The sequence below is a fragment of the Schistosoma mansoni genome (genome assembly GCF_000237925.1).
Source record: "Schistosoma mansoni, WGS project CABG00000000 data, supercontig 0148, strain Puerto Rico, whole genome shotgun sequence".
NCBI lineage: Eukaryota > Metazoa > Platyhelminthes > Trematoda > Strigeidida > Schistosomatidae > Schistosoma > Schistosoma mansoni.
In genome coordinates, this window is record NW_017386045.1 from 693,503 (window position 1) to 716,246 (window position 22,744).

The 22,744-nt window shown below is 40.2% G+C and overlaps 1 protein-coding gene across 1 annotated transcript in view; it reads left to right on the forward strand.

Annotated features, from left to right (window-relative positions):
• Positions 1-16,041: 16,041 nt before the first annotated feature.
• Positions 16,042-22,744, forward strand: part of Smp_094130 (Palmitoyltransferase ZDHHC,putative) — a gene marked incomplete at its 3' end in the record, with an annotated part of 46,221 nt that continues 39,518 nt past the window's right edge. Inside the window, exons 1-3 of the mRNA XM_018799509.1 lie at positions 16,042-16,173; positions 18,428-18,566; positions 20,152-20,264. Coding sequence (XP_018646626.1) covers positions 16,058-16,173; positions 18,428-18,566; positions 20,152-20,264 — 368 coding nt within the window. The 5' untranslated portion in view covers positions 16,042-16,057. The remainder of the gene's footprint in view (positions 16,174-18,427; positions 18,567-20,151; positions 20,265-22,744) is intronic.

A 22,744-nucleotide genomic window follows, 5' to 3' on the forward strand; every position in this document is an offset into this window, starting at 1 on the left:
AGCTTCTTGATAAGACATGCATGGTTGACCCTATCAAAAGCTTTTGAGAAGTCCAGGTAAATGACGTCAACCTTCCCCTTGCGATCAAGGATGGTTGTCCATTTATCCACCGCAGTCAGCAGGTTGGTCGTACAAGAATGACCTTTTCTGAAACCATGCTGTTGAGGCGAGAAGAACTTTGAGGATGATAAGTGTTCTAGTATGCCGTCGAATACTAGGGATTCCATAATTTTTGAAGGTATGGAGAGAAGGGCCACTGGTCGGTAGCTTGAGGGTTCACTGCGTCGACCTCCTTTGAAAATTGGTGTGATGTGGGCCAGCTTCCATATTTCCGGTAGTTTGCCTCTACTTAGCGAGTGTGCAAACATCACGCTAAGTGGTGTCGCCAGGATTGAAGCTGCTTCCCTCAATACAGCGGAATGAACCATGTCCGGACCAGGAGAAGTGTCTTTTTTTAGGTTCTGCAGTTTACGGAGCACCAAGTCAGCACTCAGGTCCACTTCGGAAAGTCCTGTACAGGTGCAGGTGAAGCTTTCGTCAGTATGGTTGATGTGGGTCAGTTGGAATGTCCGGGAGTAATGTTCAGCCAAAAGGTCAGCGGCATCACTGTCGTTGTTGGTCGGGCCATTAGGACCAAGCAGTTGGGAAACTCCAGTTTTGCCTTGTCGAAGATAAGCTGCGTAACTGAATAAGCTTTTCGGATTGGAGACGAATCTATCGATAAGCTTGATCTGGAACTGAAGCCTGTCTTCTCTTATTGCCTTTGTGCATGTGTTCCTTATATGTTTGTATTGCCTGTACGCGCCGTTGTTATCCGTTCGTTTATATTCAGCCCAACAGTGCCTTTTGCGGCTTAGCAAACGACGAGTGCGGTTCTTGATGATTGCAGGTTGCTTGTAGCTTTTTGGGACCATTTTAGGAACTGAATGCTCAGTAGCACATAAGATCGTGTGCAGTAAAAAATCCCAATGAGCATCCACTTCAATTTCAGGGCGAACATTCCAATCCACCTGTTGAAGATAGTCCTGTAAAGCTAACACATTCAACCGTTTGAAGTTCCAGCGCTTGTTGCTAGTAGGATATCGTAGCTCCGTCTTGCTGACAAAGCTGAATGATAAGACGGCGTGATCACTTTTGCCCAGGGGAGCCAGGATTGAGAGGTCGTCAACTAGGAATTCTTCGTTTGTGAATACCCAGTCTAAGCGTGACGGCGTCTGACTGTTTCTCCAACGGGTTGCCGACTTCACATTTTCAAATAATCCCAGGTCGCCGATAAGGTTGAAGAACAGAGCTTCAGTAGAGTTGGCACCACCAATGTATGTATGTTCCACGAAGTTGATTCTAGGGAGATTGAAATCCCCTAGAATCAGGATATGAGAGAATCCAAGACGCGTAGAGCGAGTTAATCCTTCCAGCAGACGTTTGTCATATTCGATGTCGGCAGTGGGCTTCCTGTAAACGACCCCAACTAGGCACCTCGAGGTGGTAGATAATCTTACTGAGCACCATACTGACTCGTCAAGATTGTGAAACTCTTGATTGTGAAGTTGGTGCGCATCCAGGCATGACCGTACGTATAGTGCTACCCCACCCCCCATTCCTGTTTTTCTGTCGTTGCGACCATTAATATTCTTCATCTTCTGGTTTTGGAAGAGATTCTCGGCAATTCGGTCGAGTATCCCGTTTAAATATTCGTGAGAAGTCAGCACATCATCTGAGCCCAGTACTTCCCTTCAAATCTTAAGGTCATCTCCGGATAGTAAAGTTTGATGGTCAAAAAAAACTAAGTAGATCGTTAATGAACAATGAGTTACTTAAGAATTGAGCCTTGTGGCCTTCCAAATATCATTGGGAACCAATCAGACAGAGTAAATTCATGTCTTACAGTTTACAATGTGCCACTTGAATAATTCTAAAAGCCTCACCACCAAATACTTTGTACCCACAGAACTTGGTTTCTGACTAGCGAGTTCCACAGAGAAATTTAAGAGGCCAATAAAAACGGGTTGATTGTATTACAGTAAGAAGGTTCACCCATAATATTACTATACAAGATTCATGTGGGTGAAAACTGCCATAAGTCAGAAACCATCGAATTACTGAGCAAGTAGATATAGAGAGTGTAGCTGTAAATAATTCCCCAAAATCAATAGCTCATTAAGTGTTCGACATTGGATGCTGACCACGTTGTTTAAGTGGACTTGTTTAGCTGAAGGCTTTCGGTCATGCATCCGTACCAGATCACGTTCCAACTCGGCGTGGGACACAGCTCCTACGTTACAATAGCCAGTTAAGAACGAAGTCTCTCGACATTTTGGTAACGTATCAAATATATCTTTCCTACCTCTTCTCGTCCGACTTCTGGTTTCCTCTTGCCGGGGACGAACGATTCTAGAAGATACTTCTGGTTGCTAGTCGTAACACAAGAATATCGGTTGTATCCTCAAGAGATTCAGCTTTGACTAAATCCATGAACCTCCGTACGACAGAGAGCAATGATATTGACCGATGGTAGAAAGCTTTTAATTCACTACTCTCAATTTTTACGGTTGCGGCTATATCTTTTTGCCACTTAGATGATATCCTACCCTAGACCTAAAAATACTTCAATAGAATAGCAATTTTTACCTATATAATTGTGTCTAGATTTCATATACGTTATGAGTTAGGAAAGAGATGAGAGCAGAGTATTTGAAATAATCTAGACGATTAACAAGAGGAAAAGTGAGATAGGGACTCTGTAGGTACATAGAATGCACATATATAACGAAGAAAGCAATAGATAGTGATTAACGGTGACAAGACGGTATGATTGAAATAACCTTGTGAGTGAACCGAAAAGTTAATAACATCAGGTTTCCAATGCGTCACAGAACTTTGAACACAAACTTTTGTAATAACAAAGAACATCCTAGGAGCAAACCGTCCACGTACTAATCGATCTACTAATAGCGGATTCGGCCCCCATTATCGACAGTTCATTCCCTTCATTTTGGAACTATCCTTAGACAACAGGAATATTTCAAGCGTTCTCATTAATATCCTTATCTGAACAAATAGAATCAAACCTATGCAAGCTAAGTGCCCCCACACTTATATCTAGATACAAGGTCTATCTAAAGGGACATTCACCCACTAGTTCACTTAAAGCTAAGAGCTGCTGAAGACCGGCTATATAAAAATTTCTTGAGATGGCTGACTCAATTTTATGATTAAATGTAGCATGATCACTGAATCTATCCAAAGAACCACATTTACAAGTTGCTCAGTTGGGATAATCGGGTTAGGCAAACTATCACTGGAGGACAAATATTCGTCGGCAAAAACTTTTACTTGTAGCCTGACGAGCATCATCTACCAACTCGTATCCAGACGTGTCTGTGGTTTTCTGAAGGGAAATTTTCGCACAGATTGCAGGTCGCACGCCATAAAATAGACGAATAGTCAAACAGTACTAAGTAGTCTTCACTTACCATCACGAAGGATGAAGAACTCTCCTACTTCTATCCAGACCTTTCATCTCCAAGCCATTCCCTCCCTCTCAGTAGCTGATAATATTCTACATATTCTGAGTCGTAGAAATACTTCAACCAGAATATATACAGTATTTGGTCCTTTCTGAAGCTAATGGTAAAAATATTAACCGTACCAGGCAACATCATATTCAAATACAGTTCCCAGTTTCCCTGGTTTGAAATCAGCATACGATAGGTAAGCCAAAGAAAATAGTCTACTTAAGACTTATCGCCAAGAAAGATCATCACAAGAACCGAGAGGTTTTATTTCACTGCTCCAAACTCTCCACCTTGGAGTGGGAAGTGTAGAATGTGATGATAATGCAATTGTAAGATATGTGGTGTATGGTTTTATATGATTCTGTACGCATGTATAAACCTGTTAGTAAATATTTTACCTCTCAAACATTTTTGTGATAGTGACATTTTTTCTTGTTTTTAAATGTAAACCAATTTCGATTTGTAGCAGTATTGGTCCTAACCACACAATCCTCAAAGCTGAACATCAGATAACATGGAAAATAGATATTCAGCATTTAACGCAGAGAGAAGGCCGACAATGTAAAACGCGGAAACATTCAATCCGTTCAATCGGATGGCATGGCTCAACATTGGAGGCGTTGTCACTCTTGTGTAACCTTCCCTTTTTATTTACATTAAATACATTGTTCTATCTCCAGCCTAAATGTTCTTTAGAAACACTGAACATTATATTGTTGGTGGTTACGATACGACGAGTCAGAGTAGATAACGATGTGACTTCCACACAAGATCTTGAAGATTAAGTAGTTACATCATGAAAAATCTACAATTTGTAAATAAAGTCTATTATAGCAGTGCTGATGACGAAGTCGACCATAATTCTACAGATTCTTCCAGTCGCACGTATAATCGAATTTTCGGCCCTAGGCTGAACCTTTTACCATTTATGCTAAATACAATCTGGTTTATGTAACGTTTCACACGTGTGACTGTACGGCTATCATTATTTTTGTCTTTAAGGATGTCACGATGGGACTGCTGACGTTCTTACAGAGAATGAAATACAGTATAATTGACCATTCTAGACCGTCAGCACAAAAGTGGTGAACGAACGCTGTCACAGAAGTCAGTTCATTCAACAATTACAACAAATTCATTTACGAATACCACAATCCTGACATTGCGTCAATTATAACTTTTCAAACAACAATAGGAAGAATAAATGTCTCCATACTTTTGTTGGATATTCTCAGTGATTGGATTTCAGCCACGAACGATCACAATGTGGTAATGCCAACGCCAGAAAATAAAATGTCGGCACGGTTAAGTGAGACACTGGACTTCCAACCTCTGCAAGTGCAACATTGGGTTCCCATGGCTTGGGTTTTGCTGTATGAGCCGATTGTTCAATTTATCTGAAAAGGATAGAATAATTTTTCCTGAATAACGGGAACACTTCGTTTTCCTTCTATCAATTGGATTTCTTTGAGAAACTGTACGAGCTGTATAGCCTAATAGTACAATTCATTTGGAACCACACCCAACTGAACTATTGCATTTTGAATTAGCTCATGAGAAAGGGCAAGTATTTAATGTTTCGCCTAGGGCTGTACAGATTCTCAATCATATTAGTTTGGAATTAGAAGAGCGTATGAACCAACTTAATCATCAATTTGTGATATTTATTTAATTGTTCCTCATAGAATGATTTTAAAACTACCTATAAACACGACTTCAACCATAATTGTATCTTCCGTCGCAGCTAATTATCCTTTCATATCTAGAGTTTAACAGATGACATATTAGTCGGAGTAGACCGAAATCAACTTATGAGCTAAGGCAGTCATATACAATATCCAGGATTTACTATTAATTTTATTATTATTAATGGCTTTATCAAATATTATAATTTTGGTGCAATACAGAATTCTCGGAACTAAGTATTTTAACAAGATTCCGTTTCTTATTTCTTGATCGATCCTGACGATAAATATGTTAGTGGTTTGGGAATGGACATCTGAATAATGTTCATACTTTTCATTAAAAAATGACAACCGCTACGATGTCTTCGACCATACATTTTTGTAAGTTGTTCAGCGAAAGGTCGTAAACTTCTCATAAACTCACCTGAATAGGTCGTGCAATTAATAAACACAATGAAATGTTAAAACAAACAAAAAATCAGATAACTTGTTGAAATATCTAAATGACAGAAACAGGTAGCCCAAATATTCAAGCAGGCTGTCAAGAAGGTTCCTCAGGAGATATTAGGAATCATTTTCCTAATCATCTAGACTAAACTGAAAGAAAGGTTATGTTACAAGTAATTTTCCAAATGAGTGTTGAAAACAGTCGCGCGCATACGGTAACGTAGCTTTTCAGAAAATGAAGGTCATGTGTTGTCCGATCTTGATTAATGTAACGGATAAAACTAATACTTTCATCGTTTATACTCCACGAGATCTTTAAACCAAGCATGGTACATACGCCCCAGAAAACCAACAGAATTAACTAAAATGAGCCTACTGGTGTCACAGAAAAGGACCTGGATATTAACTTTCTTGAGTCGTACAGGAATTCTGTGACACTCAACCAAATGCACATTGTTAGCAGGGTACGGATTGGATTAAGGCATGTACTGTGCAGAAGTGTATTGGCACACACTGACTGGCAACCTCATACTTGGAGAAATCTCGAGAATCTTCTTTTTTAAAAATCATAAGTCTAACGATGTTTTTCTTGTCGTGATTCCCAATTCATTTAACCTTGTTTATTTAGAATATCAACACGTTCCTATTCAACCGTGCTCTGATTTGAGGGCATGTTGAGTGGATTGTCTTCCGAAAATACTTAGCAACAAGAGTCCTTGGCTTGTGATGAGGGAGTTCATAACACACATTAAGGTCACGCCACAGTAATTCCTTGGCCGATCTCACTCTACCTGTTGGCTCAGCCACCCTACTTTTGCAGCGCTGATTTGAATTAAGAATATCAGGTAGCAAAACGAGTTCAAAACAATTTTCAAAACTAACAGAAGTGACGAATTCTGCACAGTCTCTCTGCATACTAATTCGTGCTCGTAATCCGAACAGTTAAGAAGGAATTTGTAAGAAGTATATGTTAACTCCAAAGAGGGGAGGCGGAAATTCATACTTACAGACCTAAAACCAAAAACCCCGTTTAAGTCAAATTAAAAAAGGTCTCAGAGTTTGAGCATTAATTTACATTCAATATGTTAGCGAACCCATGAAATCATTATCAATCACAAAAAGCCTTAGAAACAAGAGTGATTAAACACCTTCATAATTGCCTGCATCCAGTGTTTACAACTAAGGAGATAAACCCAGCAGTAAAATCAAGCCAGGAGTTCAGTGTGAGAGAACAAATAAGTCAGGTATGAAGACTAAGGGAAGAAAATATATCAAAGTTGTTCTGACAAGTTCGAAACTTCTGGTTTCACCAGCAACAATGTTAACCTATTCACAACTTTTAACCATAGACTGAAAATATTTTGTTGTTTCACCCTTTCTATAATACAAAGGGATTTAAGTATTCCGTTCAAATACCACAATGATGATCCACAACCGAATTACCTTTAACTTGGTCCTAGCACCAGCTGGACACCAAGAGGAATCACAATTTTTATGCTTTAAATATATGTTCTTTGTAACATTTTACTGGCGAACGTCAGTCAGTCACAACGTAGAACTTCGTACGTACGTACATCAGTTCGAGTTGCCATACCACATTAGCACAGAGATGCAGTTGTCGATTCAAATCCCATAGTGGTAGAAGTAGTAGGAGTATAATCAGAAATCCAAAAGATTAGGGGTTTCAAGAAATTATTGAAGGAGTATAGTACAGTGAAATAAATTTGGAAAGAGAAAAAGATAAAGACATGAGGAATTCAGAAGATTAGAATTTGGTAGAACACAAAGAGTGGATGCATCTTCGCCATTGCAAACGATTTTGAGCCATGTCATTCAAGGTCTCTAACCATCGGTTGCTGTCATCTCGCGAATCCCAACCAGGTAGTCTACACCTACCAACATGGCCCAGTCCACTTGTCAGTGACTTCATTGATTTGTGCCACGTTTTGGTCTGGCCACCCCTAGCTTTCTTCCAACCTACTCCTACACCATGAAACATTGCACGTCGGGGCAGTCGGTGGTCGGGCATACGTAACACATGTCCCAGCCATCTCAACTGATGAAGTTTCACTACTTCATCAATCGATTTGCCATCCCTACCTAGTACTCGTTTCCTAACAACTGCATTACTTACCCGGTGGTCCCAGGATATACGAGCAATGCTTCGAAGACACCTATGATCGAACACTAGTAGCCTACGAATATCCTCTACTCTTATTGGCCATGTTTCACTGCCATAGAGTAGGACGGAGCGAACTGCTGCACAGTAAACCCGTCCTTTGGTTGCTAGACGGATATCTCGCCTACGCCATAAATGACGCAAGTTGGCGAAAGCTAGACGAGCCTTCTGTATCCGTGCTGAGATTTCGTCACATACCAGACCACAAGGGCTGATGAGACTTCCAAGATAAGTGAAGTGGTCTACACGCTCAACTACTTCACTCCCTATCATTAGTTCAGGTGTCGATGCAACCCAATCCTGAAGTAACATTTTGCACTTCGAGGGAGAGAATCGCATTCCGAACATGCCTGCATAGTTGCTTATAGTGGTCAGAAGACTCTGCATGTTGTCAGCGTCTTCACCGAGTAAAACTATGTCGTCGGCGTATTCTAAGTCGACAAGTGAGTCTCCTGGTAAAAGTTCAACTCCTGGAGGTTTAGCTGATGAAAGTGCTATCTCTAAAAGTAAGTCAATGACAAAGTTAAACAAGAATGGGGAGAGTGGACAGCCCTGACGAACGCCACTTGTGGTAATCAGTTCTGATGACAGTTCGCCATAGGCTCTAACTCGACCAGTTGTGCTCGAGTAGAGAGCCTTTATGAGGTTAATGTACTTCTTTGGTACTCCTTTCAGTGACAAACATTGCCATAGAACCTCACGATCAACAGAGTCAAATGCCGCCTTAAGGTCAAGAAATACTACTATTGTGGGACGTCTGAATGTGTGTCTATGTTCTAGGACCTGACGTAGGGTGAATATCTGGTCTATGCAACCACGTCCAGGTCGAAAACCAGCTTGGTTTTCTCTAGTCTGCTCTTCACGAGCTTTGGTTAGGCGACCTAGTATTATTGAAGCTAATATTTTAGACACTATATTAGTCAAACTGATCCCTCTGTGATTGTCACAAGAGGACTTTTGTCCTTTCTTATAAACTGGCACAATCAGTGATTGGGACCAGTCAGATGGAATTACGTCCAGTTCCCAGATTCTACCTAAGACCTCAGTCAATCTCACTGCTAGTACTGGACCACCATCCTTAAAAATCTCAGGGGTCAACCTGTCAGGGCCTGCTGCTCTCCCTCGCTTCAGATTTCCTATAGCTTTTTCAACCTCACAGAGGGTTGGAGGACTTACATCAATTTGCCATTCAGGACGACTGGGGATCGTGGGTAATTGAAGTGTGGCTGAAGGCCAGTTGAACTGATCCCTAAAGTGTTCTGCCCATCGATCCAACCTCCTGGATTGAGAATGAATTATATGCCCATCTTTATCTGAGATGGTTTCACTGATATTCGGGTTCCTAATACCGGTTTCTTTAACGAGTCTGAATAGCTGCCTACTGTTACCTATTGCCGCTGCCTTTTCCATCTCTCTTGCTTTCGCTACCCACCACTGTTCACGATCATTACGTAGACTTCTTATAAGCCTGCGCTTAAGTTGACTCCGCTCTTCGTTATGCTCAGAGCCAGGTGGGATGAGTTTACGAGCATCTATCAGTGCGGTAGATGCTGCCGAGATCCATTGTTTCTCCCTAACGTTATGGTTTACCTTATTAGCGGATATCACTGCTGATTCCACAGCTTTTCGGATGTCATTCCACACTGCCTCGGGGTGGACACAACTTACATGGCTGCCTAACTGTTTTTCTAGTTGTTCCTGAAATATATTCTTAGCTTGCCTACCATTAAGTAGAACCCTTAGAGGCTTCCCTGCAGTGTCTTTCCTACGTCCAGTAAGACGCAGACAAATACGTGCTCGCACTAGAGCATGATCTGAATCTAAGCATGTGCCCCAGAATGAGCGACAGTCTTCTATCGAGCCCCTCCATCGGTGGCTGATAGCGATGTGATCTAATTGGGTCCAACGTTGGGACGAATTCGGGGGTCGCCAGGTCAAAAGATGTTTTTCCTTATGCTTAAAGTTAGTATTTGCAAGAAATAGGCGGTTATCTGAGCATAGCTGCAACAGACGGTCGCCATTATCTGTTCTTTTCGCCATGACACCATAAGATCCACCCAGGTGTCCTTCCCTTTCACTTAGTTTACCTACTTGAGCATTAAAGTCACCTGCTACTATTACTACATCAGAACGCCTAGCTTCTCGGAGAAGGTCAGAAAGTTTCCTGTAGAACTCATCTTTTATATCGTCTGAGCTGCAGTCAGTGGGAGAGTAGGCAGAGACGACGAAGAGGCAACGACGAATTTCCCTATCTTTCCGAGTCCTTACTGATCCGTTTAGTCGAACAGCGCATAGACGACTGTCTACTGGGATCCAGTCTAAAAGAGCTAGTTCTGCCCTAGGACTTAATGCTATACCTACTCCAGCGAGGCCACGGGAAGCAGCGTCAGGGCTTCCAGATACACGGAGCGTGTATCGAGATGAAACTTTATTTTGATTAGGTGCGGTCAAATGAATGACACTACTCGGATCTTGTATGCGCGTTTCGGAGACGCAGCACACATCGATGGTGTAAGATTCTAGAGTTCTAGCTAAGGAAGCCTGTTGTCCTATTTGGCACAATGTTCGGACATTAAAAGTTCCTATATGTAGTTTAGAGCGTGGTTTCAAGAGACCAGGAATAACGTTCTGTGTACTCGAATCGTTTGCCCTAGCGGTGCGACGCGATAAAAGGACGTGGGAAGGGTTAGTCGAGGAGATAACAGAGTTATTAGGTGTAGGAAGGATTTGAAAGCGACCAACTTGGTCTTGTGTGCAGTTAAGGGTATGAGGGCTAGTATCACTTCCCGGCTGCCCACACCGTGGAAGGGTATTTCTTGAGGGACCTGAAAAAGAAGTTGGATTAGTGTTGGTCTTAACGACCTGGGAGCGTGACCGCAGTGCCCAAGGGACATCTGCTTGAGGCCGGTCACGCACGGCCTTTTTGTGGGGGACTTTTGACGTGTTAGCTCCGTTCTTCAAAAGTCCTTACCGCCGGAGACGGAAATCCGTGGGATAAGGCGAGGTGTGCATTTTTAGGGTCGACCTTTTCTAACCCCACCCCTCCTTGTGGGAAGGCAGCATCGCTGTCATGCTGGTTGTCTGAAGGAAACACCTTACTGCTTTCACACCTCTGTACAGTCAGCAGTACGACTTCGCCTTCGGACCTTGGGATTGCTGCTTTTAGTCTCACCGCTCTTCAACCGACCTGTCTGGCATGGTAGGACCTTGAGGAACGATTGTTCCAGCCAGCATAGCTCGATTGGATCATCACGATAGGCAAGCCCGACCACCACGTCAAGGTAGCAGCAACGGTCGGGACTGGCGAACGTGACCACAGCAATCTTAACGGATGTCGTAAGACGGGGGTTATAAAATGTGACGTATATCCAAGTGAACAAACTACCATTGTATCCACTTTTTCTGTCCATCCTTGTTAAAGGTTATTAATCTCTTTTCCCCTACGTCAATTTTAGTTACTTATCTCGTTTACCATACTTAGCTTTTAGTCAGGAGCAACTGGACGGCTCACGGTTGTGCGAAAATAGTAAGTTCCAACAACCCAATTGCTTTTAGGCCAAATACACTGATGTTTTAATGTAGGAAAACGTATTCCCCGCTTTTGTGATCACTGTGCCTTGAAACATAAAAACCTAATTGAGTAACTAATTAAAGTATTCCCTATAGCATGCGTAACAATTTGATCTTGCTCGTAAACTGGTGTGCCTCATGTAGTTTATTGTTATTTGATAATATGCTATTATTATCATCATCATTAAAAAGAGTAGAGAAGCCTCAAGATGCTCAAGGTCTAATGACTTGTTATTTCAGCTTAGACTGTAGAACTAGAGCAATCTCACCCGGCTCTGTCAAATGTCAAGACCCGTTTTCTGTCAAATAAAAGCGTGTCAACCGACCGATTGCTGTGTCTTGGCAAAGGACATTAAATTCACTGTGCATTTTGGGAATTCGATCAATAACTGGTTTAAGCGACCAGATGTGGATAGTCCAAAATACTCCCTTTATGTATATATCTACCATTACTCTTCACTCAATTACCACGAAGAATAAAACTGCAAGATCATCGACATTCTCGAGCGGCAAATAATTATTCTCATTTCTGCGGAGATATGGAGAACAACTCAGTAAATGGCTTCAAATCAGCACATGTACGTGGGCACAAGTTTGTTAAACATTTATTTTGTTGTAAACATCGTTCCAGGAAGCGATGCCGTGATAAATTCACTATGTTCAGCGAAATCGGCCATACCACTTAGGCAATGAGCATTAATATTTATTTAGCCCACTATGATAATAAACGCTAGAATTCGGACCTTTTTGAGGTGAGAGCTTCTGATGAGCATACGCCTTTTGTATTTACACTTGTAATAACCCATCGCTCATTCAGGAGCGATTATATTAGAATAAGGGTTCATTTGATAGCCACAATGTCGATTAAGAAAGTATCCAAACTGTGGTTTTGCCAAAAATTTAAAGATTTTAGGCCCTGATGTTGTGAGTGTGGTTAACAGTCTACAAGTTGAATACAGACTTTGTTGTTTGCAATAGCTCGAAGTTTCGGGAGGAACGATAACCATCAGAGAACTGCATCTATTTACTCTAATCAGTGATAACCTGTGCCAACATTGTAGTTTCCCGGGGTTGTAGCAATAGTTGTGGGATAGAGGTTGTAAAAGCTCCAAAACATTCTTCAGCCGCAGAACAATTTGCCGTAGATGTTGTGATATCAAGATTGTCGAGTAAAACGGTTCTTGCTGGAAAGAGCCTCTTGAGGCAGTTCACTAAAGTTTTCATTAACTTTGAGGATCTTAATTTGAGTGGGGATGTTGAGGTGATGGAGAAGACTTGTAGCTCGGGTGGATGATTTTGATGGAGTTTTGTCCTCTGAGCTAGATGGTTGGGTCGTAGAGCTTTCATTTTTCTTCTGAACGAAATCATCAGCACAAAGTTCGGGTAAAAGTCTGAAGTTTTTATTTGAAGTCTTATGACACATTATCTAGAAGAAGACATCAATATGGAATGTTCGGTAGTTTCCAGAATCCGTTTTTCTAAGTCATTAACTGTTTCAGTTTTGAAAGGAATGAATACGCCTCTCACTTGTTATGGAAACTAGAATGGAGGAAATGGTCTGTAAAGCTCTTTGCTTAGTGCATGCCTATCTATGACTCCCCTTAACCTTGACATTCTTGTTCACGAACCATCTACCAGCCTAACGCCATGAAATAGTTTAACCAACTCTTGTTCATAGGTTAAATTTCTCTTTCTAGATATACTTCTTGGACGTTTCGTAAGTTTCGGGCACTTTGCTGCCAAACATTCTAGATCTAAAGTACGTTTTGCTAGGTAATGCCAGAAAATGAGCTTGCATACTGGTCATACCATGACTGTAAGAGCCAAACACTACACAGCAGCACTTGGCTTCCACATTGTCCATCCATAATGGCTTGAATTGTAGAGATGAGCGGATTAGATGTCTTAGTCTGAATAGGCTTTGGATCGTGCTTAAGCATTGCGGGGTAAGGAACATGTAAAAATAAGAAGAGATTCCAAGAACACATAAAGATATCACGACTCCTATTATTTATACACAAATGGTGAATCAGGAGCAGAATTATGGGATGCCTTTTGATGTACTTGGTTACATAATAAATGCATGTTGTTCTGACTACGATTGAATTAAGTGATGGTGTCGGCAAAAAATAAAAGCCGACTACCGCCATATATAGTTATTGACTTAATTCGAGTTTGAGAGTAACGGGCTAAAGTAAGCCAAATACGAGCATGAATTGGGAATACTCATATTTCATGCACTCGTTGCAGCAGACTTGCAATGAGAGAGACGAAGCGGATGGGCAGACTGGAGAAGGCAAATATGCCAACTCGCCATAATAATCATTACAAGCGTTAACATAGCTCTAAGCAAATAATGGGTAGTGTTGCGAGGAGACGGATTGTGTGAAATAATGAGTGACAAACAAATGCACACATGAATAAACAAGGCGCACAAACGTAGAAATAGTCATACAAATAAGGTGCACACATGCTGAATTTTATAGTTTCTCTCGAAAACAACGGAATTATTATGAAAGCAAAAGTGACTCATTGTCACATTTTATTTGAGTTACTAAGATCTGTTAAAGTTAGGTGGAGTCATGTGTGTATTAGTACTAGGCACTACAATGCCGAGCTCACTAGTGAAGATGGTTTTTATATGGTACAGTCAGACAATGTTAATATGCAAATATCTCCTGGAAAATAGTCCCAAGGGAAATAGGGAATATTTCGATTATTAATAGGCGAAGAATTATATCTGATTCGTATTGTAATATGTGATTTCTAAATAGGGTGGGTAGGGTTCAAATGGTTATAGACGGAATAGAAGCAGCATTGGCTCGAGGAGCTTCCGTATCTAGTAGTAGCGGGTCACCGATATCTCCAGGTAGGAACCTAGATATATTGACGGTAAAAGAAGAGAAAGAGGTAAAAGTTAGTAAATCGCAGTAAGATATTATCCTTAGTCCTTAAAAATATGCCAAGTTTTCTCTCAAAGGACTCCCGGGAAGTCGCTCGGACTAGCTCAGTCGGCAGAGAATTCCAGCATTTGACTACTCTCAAGGAGTATAACATGTGTTTACAGTTCGTTCTGCTGTGCTGAGTCGCCAGTTCCTAGGCGTTACCCCTAAGGTTTGTGTTAGGACTGAGCTTAAGCAGATGTTTAAGAGGATTTCCAGAGGTATTTACGATGCTGTAAGCCATGAGGTCACCTCTAAGATGCCTGTACTCTAATGGGTAAAGGTTCAGTGGCTGAAGGCTCTGGATTTGACTCCTCGAAGTGATTTCCTGACCCGCTGTTAGATACGTACCAGAGTGTCCCTATCATTTTGGAGTGAGGGACGGACTACTATGTTTCCGTACTCTAAATGGGGGTGAATAAAACTGTTGAAGATTATGTGAAAAGTTTTTCCGTCCAACTGGCCTAAAATGCCCTTCGACTTTACTAGTACAATGTTTACTCGGAAGGCACTTTTTTCGCAGTTAACGTAAGACCTAATGTCATAGAGCACAATCACTCCTAGATCTTTTCCAACTTTGGACACCTCTAGAGGGGAGTTTCCCAAGTTGTATCTGTAGTCTGCAACATGTCTCAGATGAACTACTTTACATATTGAAGTGTTGAAGGTAAGTCCGTTGTCATATGCTCAACTTTGAAGTCAAGTCAGATCCCCCTAAAGTGCCAATTTATCTTATTAGTAGCGTACCTCTCTCCAAAGTTTCACATCAGCGAAAAGTAATAAATCTGACGATACCTGCTGTGAAAGGTCGTTTATATTAATCGAGTAAAGAAGAGGTCCTAGTACTGAGCGTTGGGGGACTATACTTAGAAAGTCCTGAAAGAAAGTGAAGTTGACTCTGACCTTAAAATGTCGATTTTTTAGATATGAAGTGAGCCAGTCAACTAAATGCGATTTGATACTAATCGTTTGAGCTTATCGACAAGACATATATGGTTGACCCTATCAAAAGCTTTTGAAAAATCACGGTATATGGTGTCAACCTTCCCCTTGAGATCAAGGATGGTTTTCCATCTGTCTACCACAGTCAGCAGGCTGGTTATACAAGAGCGACCTTCTGTGAAACCGTACTGTTGGGGTGAAAAGAAGTTTATAGATAAGGGTGGAAGACATATGTCCCGACACCTTTAATTCGAAACAAACGTGATCTGATGCAGTTGCTTAATTAAGGACTCCTAGCTAGTTTAGGTATATTGGAATTACATCCACCCAGTTAGTGATTCAATGTGTCATATGCCCTATGTAGCTGTCAAACGTCTCTCAAACTAACAGCCGAGACTAATGTCGAGCCCTTCAAGGAACTAGTTATTTTGGGGTATTTTTTACTCCTACACAAACCAGACAACCTTTAGATAATGCGATGACATCTGGTTTCAGAAGCTCTACTACTATGAAGTAAACGTATTTTTCCGTACTCAAGGCATGTCAAAACCCAAATGACTCGAATTCAATAGGAGTAGAGTAGTTGAATATTTAGTTGTTCGTCACTGAATGCTACCAAGAATAATAAACCGTAGTTTAAAACCGAGACACGAGCTCATAGAAATGAAAAGGTTTATGTGAGCTAATAAGAAAGATTCTGGTTATTGGTTAACTGAGATATTGGACCTCGCTGAGTAAAGTTTGTCAAAGCGCCAGAACCGAAAGTTATGAGGGGTTATGGTTTTCAGGCTTGACCCATGTGGTGTAGCATGTGTCTTGATAACTCACTTACTTGTATTATACTCGGATTATGTTGTGGTATTTTACTTGGTCCTTCCGGTTCTCAAAAACAGGTGATGGTATTTGTTCCACCTTAAATTATTTTTGTTAGTAAACTGTTACTAAAGTATTCTTGTTCTAAAGGATTTAAATTTATCATAATTAGCAACCAGTAAATAGTAGCTGTCAAATGATATCTCGTGCAGTTGAGACTTAATACCTGAGAAAATTTGTTCTATCTACTTAGTACTTAGTCCTCAACCATTTGAACCATTTGATAAGTCAATCAAGCAAAAGGTAGACAATCCGGTGTATATTTAAGTGGAAAATATAGCACTCGGCGACATTTCAAACATAAAGGGGAAATTTTAGGCAAGGTTTTTTTTGAAAGTGAAACAACCAGGTAGTCCTACTAAAGTATCCGTTTACTTGTACCCACCCAATGAGATTACCTGTCACAACTTCTTTGTGGTAAATACATACCTTTAGCTTCAACAGAAAGCTCAACATAGATATACTTCGCTGATTCACCTCTGCCCTTTGTTCAAATCCACTTGTAAGGCTAGTGTTCTGCACCAGGGGTGAAATTGCGGGCGGATTGTGGTTACAGCATTCTAGGCTTCTTAAATAACTGTACTGGATTGTTTATTTCTTTGTTTTCTTCTACTTATGGACGATAAGACCTTGTTTTGCCTATCTTTATTCTTTCTGAGTACGTCAAACTTTGAAAATTCACTAAATTTAAAAATTTGCAAGAGCTCCAACGTAACCTCGTCTTTGGAAAGAAGGAATGAACTGAAATTCAACCATCTCAGATACCACATGTACTTCACATAACTCAACGGTCAACTTATGTCTTTTATGATCACCTCCCTAATACCCTTGCAGAACGTAACCTTGACCTACTGTTAACAGGGAGATTAGACCAACGCAATTATACGGGAGATGTGAGAATGGACTTTGCTACTCTCTATCTCTTCCTTGGGGGACTTGTTATGCTCTCTACGGAACGTTACGTGTATGAGGCCCCACTTCATAAACCACAGTAGTGTTGCACTTCCTACGATAAAGCGAGTCTTCCTGTCAAAGTTCCAAGACATTTAATGATAGGGATTCTAAGCCTTGGGCCAGAGACATACGGAGATGGGCTCCGAGAAACAGGGTGGTTCTCAGCTATGGAAAAGGATTAGTCGTATCACTATCTTATGTTATGTAGTCCAACTTCCCCAGTAAGCTAATATTACAATAAAGGGATATTGGTGATTCACGAGGAAGTTCCTGCAAAAACACCTTTCAGAGGCAAAACGCTCAAGTGATTTGCTACCTTTATCCACTACGCATCTGTCCTTTGTAAAAATCCCTTCTAGTCGACCTAACTGGTCTCGCCAGTTGACCGTTTCAAACGAATATCAATCGGTCTGTTCTTCAGTGACTTAAAAGTAAGTGGCAATGTTAAAGTTTCAAATTACACTCATTAGTTTCACTTCTTACATTGCAGTTTAATATTTTCCATTTTATCATTCTCTCACCCGCATATTATCTTCATTATGGTTTGAATTTATCTCTCCCGATAATGAATTGTTTAAATTCCCTCTTCTATCATACTTCACATCTTGTCGTTCTGGTTTAATACGATCAACTAAACCTCTTCCGAGTGGTGTGACAGCCACTAGTCTCAGCAACTATCATTTAGTGGAAAAACGAGTGACGAAAAAATCAAACTCCAAATGGCTTTTCTCTAGAACTTGCAGTTGAGTAGTTCGAGAAGCTCCAGCAGACTCACCCGAAGTTTTAGAGTTACTTCCTGGTATCAAAAAGGAAGTGCTGTAGAATCAACTGGTTTATATATATATATATGACACTAGATCTAAAGCTGTGGTCATGGAAAAGTCTATTTGTGAATATTTCAGATGAAAGTTTACTATAGTTGTTCGTTTCTGCCTTCCCATATTTCAATAACTTATAGAACTAATACTTAACAACAAACCTCAACCCATCTCTATTAGGTAGCTGTTTGATTTGGAATATATCAGCTACCATATATGTATATTTTAGTAATTGTTAGTCATATTATTAGCTGTACTCATTCATCACAAGACTATTCCACTGACTTCACCAGTTTGATTTAAAGTATGTCCCAAAAAGTTTCCTTGTTCAACTGCATTATAATAGCTGAGAAATTTCTGATTTTGCGCAGTTGAATTATTAATTAGATGTGGTTTGTGCATGGGTAAATTACTCGGAATGTGATTGATCGTCAAGATTGCTTTCACTTTTCAAAGGCCAAGTTCTCATGCCCCTTTTCCATCATTCTCCATTTCTTTACAGCTTTTGGGCTATTCTAAACACGATATGCTTTAATATAGTGGCTTCTTTACTATTATTTTCTCATATATGTGCTGCCGTAACGGATCCAGGACTGATACCTTTGCATCAGTATACTGCTAATCAGTTAGCTAGTGTTCAGGTAATTTTTCCTTTTTTACATACAGTTTCCTGAATAGTTTGTCATGTAAGGTTATCAAACTTTATGGCCTTCAGAATACAGAATGCTATAAAAAAACCCATTCAGCTTTGTCTACTTGTTGTAAACGGGTCAGTATCACTCATTAATTCATGCCCCACCAACCCTCACCAATCCCGAATGAAAGTTTTAAGTAAATTTCGCTACAATTAAGAAACTAACTAATACGTCAATAAGTTATCTAAATAACTTTATAGTTAGAAAATGTGGTCGGTTGACTGGTAGGGGTAGGTAAACGTTTGGGTCTATTGGAAGATGGTTTTCTTTGGAGACTGATAACAGTTGATAATCCGCTGAAAACCACAAATCATTGTGCAGTTCTTTCTAGTTTAGGACACCTCAGCGCTACTTACCCGCTACTTCGTTCAAGATCGAGTCGAAAACCTTTAAGTGTTAAAGTACACAATATCATTCAATCAACTAGTTGAAATCCAGTGATCTCGGTTTTCAGCTTTAGCTATTTTACTACATGATTCAATTTAGATCCAACAGTAAAGATAGATAATCACATCATTCTTGTTTTGGGCACAGCTTTTGATTAGACTTTGAAGAGATCTCAAAGTACTCACCAGTAGTAGTCATACTATTACCATTAATTTATGTAATTTGTGGAGATTTGTATATTTTGAATGTATGTTTTCGCTACTATACGACATTAAATAGAAAAGACTTCTATCAGTTTATAACAGAAATAATCAAGCTAAATGAATGTCCACAAGCAAATTAAATGGGTTTCTTATGCAACCGTTCTATGACATGGTCAGTGCTGGAACTTAGTCTTTACTTGTATCTAGCACACCTATTACGTAGTGAAACCGTAAGGGAATGGTAATGCTTTATTTTTTATACTTTTCAGTTGATTTTGATGAAATCAGTCGGCTATTGATTCATTTTACACACATAACTCATATCTTCGATGTTTAATCTATCCTATTACCACTAATATAGAATCTAATTTGTCCTACAGGCAATCTACCGGAACCGTAAACGCTACAGTGACGACCCATAGTCTATGTAAAAGCTATAGTAAGAACAAGGACAACTTGGCTTTAAAATTTATCTATTTCTGGACGTAAAAAAACAATTCAATTAGTACAATAATTAAAGGAATTATAGTCATTTAGTGAAACGCACAAATATGCCGACCAGTGCCGCGTATCTTATCGAAATGAATAAAAAAAATGAGTTGCAGCCACACTAATATGATATGATAATAATGTCTTTCAATTGGCAGGTCACATGCAATAGGAATAGTCTACAGACACGCCAGACCAGGTTGACGTGGCGGGTGTTTAAGCAACGATTTGATTGGTTAGTTACGGACATAACTAGCACTAATACTGTACTACATTTACTGCTCTAGGATAGGCTCTGAAAATTTCATCTATGTTAATGGAGTGTGTCAACTTGGAGTGAAATATTCATGTCCAGGTTCTACATTGCATCTGATTGACTTACAGCTTACTGGTATATTTTACATCTTTGTTCTTGAAATTGATATCCCCACTTTTTTAAACGTTACATACAGAAACCTGATGGATGGACTACTTGTAATAAATGTGGAATACATAGGCCACCGAGAGCTCACCATTGCAGAATTTGTCGACGGTGTGTAAGACGAATGGATCACCATTGTCCCTGGTTAGTGATATATGCATGTGCTTAGACAAACAAGTTTTTCCTTTTTATACATCGTGCTTTTTAGAAAAATATTTTTCTCAGTTGTATCATAAATATTTTTTACTCTTTTATATGGGGTTTAATGAACTGAATAGTTCAATACTAAAGCTTTCATTGTCCTTCTGAAAAATGTCAGCACAGACTGTAGTGTCAGATCATGCAACTCAGCGAACATGACCTTACCAACAGCATCCATCAGAGTTCAGTTAGTCAGTCATACACAATGTAAACCCTGGAACATGTGCACCGGTTTGATTTATCACACAACATTTACACAGAAATGCCAGTATGATATAATTAGTAACGGTATTAGTGGTAAGTGTCATTACCAGGGTTTAACTTAACACTCTTCGAAATAATTTAGTCCAAATAAAAGATAGGATTCCTATCATTTCAGCACAGAATTGTGTCCATAAACTAAGATGTTCAGACTGTGATGCATCACATATTGGAGAGTCTTCTCGTAAGATCACAACTCATGCTAAAGAACATCTAATACAGTAAAAGACCTCCAAATAACCCTGTAGATATAGGAAATCTGCAAATCAAACCAGTAATATTAGTACCTGTTATTTTTAACAACCGTCGAGTCGACATTAATAATATCAAAATAATTCAAAAGGGGTTTTCCAATTATAAAGAAAGGCGAGTGGCTGAAGACTCATTGCTGCTAAACCTAACCGCTCTGAATTATCTGAGGTAATAATTTTTTTCGGGTGTGAAATTGTCTCCATTACCCTTAAACCAATAAAAAACGTATGAATCATTCTATAGAGTGCCTACTTTCTGATGAATAAAAACTATCAACTTCAACGGAGTGCCACTTTACAAATCTTGTTGCCGCAGTCAACTCGTCTTTACACGTCCATTTCAAGCAGCGAGGTGGAGAACATGTTTCGAGAGATGTTCGTTGGCGTCGGGTTTCTGATGGAAGAAGAGTTTGCTAGACAAGTTACAGTTTATTGGAATCAAACTTTATCATTTTATCAACTGGGATACCCATCGGAAAGAGAATAACTTTTATATCTCTAATTGGGCCAATTAAACGTCCAACTATCACCAGTAACCTTGAGTGCCAACTTCCCAACAGTCCTTCGTACACAAGCATCTCCTTATGTCACGCCGAAAAGTCAGAAACTAGGCTACGCCGTATTCATGTTTAGGACTTCCGTAGTTACGGCTGTTAACCCTCGTGGAGAAGCATAGGCCGCCCACCAGCACTCTCCATCCAACCCTGTCCTGGGCAACCCTTTCCAGTTGCTATTCATCCTTTTCATGTCTGCTTCTAATCCTTGACGTAGTGTGTTCTTCAGCATTCCTCCTTTCTATTTCCCTTTAGGATTCCAAGTTAGGGCTTGCCTCGTGATGCAGTTTGGTGATTTCGTAATGTATGTCCTATCCACTTCAACGTCTTTTCCTAATCTCCTCCTTAGCTGGAAGCTGGTTTGTCCTCTCCCACAGTAGGCTGTTTCTGATGGTATCCGGTCAATAGATATCGAGTATCTTGCTTAGACAACTATTTATAAATACTTGTACCTTCTTGATGATGGTTATAGTGTAATGAACAGAACACCGGTTGGGAAAATCGGATGTATTTAAGCAAAAATTACAGACTATCTCACTAAATTCTGATAACCATACAGCAAGCAGTTAATTTGCAAATTAACAACCAATTGTCTCAATCTTCACTGTTTCTCATGTAAATATCAGTTCATCTTCTCTAATTCCATTGTTCATGCATTTTCCCACCAATTGCGCATCATTTCAGTTCTTTCCTTATCGGTCTTCTGCCAAAATACATTCTATGTCTGACCAACACCATATACTACTTATATGGATATAAGTAGACCACACTACAGTAGTAGTTCCCCACGTTTCAGATCCGTACACTTGAACTGTCTTGACGTTCGTATTGAAGATTCTCACTTTGAAGTTAGTTGACAGTTGTTTTGAGTTCCATATGTTCTTCAATTGTAGAAATGCGGTCCTTGCTTTGCCAATCCTCGCCTTTACATCTGCATCCGATCCTCCTTGTTTATCGATGATGCTTCCCAGGCACGTGAATGTTTCCACATCTTCGAGAGCCTCTCTATCAAGCGTGATTGGCTCAGCGTTCTCCGCGTTGCATTTGAGGATGTTGCTTTTTCTTTTGTGTATGTTGAGGTCTATTGATGCAGAGGCTGCTGCTACATTAGTTGTCTTCATCTGTGTTTGTTCGTGTGTATGGGACAGAAAGGCCAGGTCGTCTATGAAGTCCAAATCTTCTAATTGATTCTGGGCTGTCCATTGTATTCCGTGCTTTCCCTCAGATGTCGACTGATAATTTCCCCATACCAACTTTTTAACCTGAATAGTTAGGAATCCGTTAGAAACCGGATCCTTTGCTGGCAACCTTTGCCGTGGCTGGGCGGGGTTTTGCCTAACCATGATTGAACCCAATC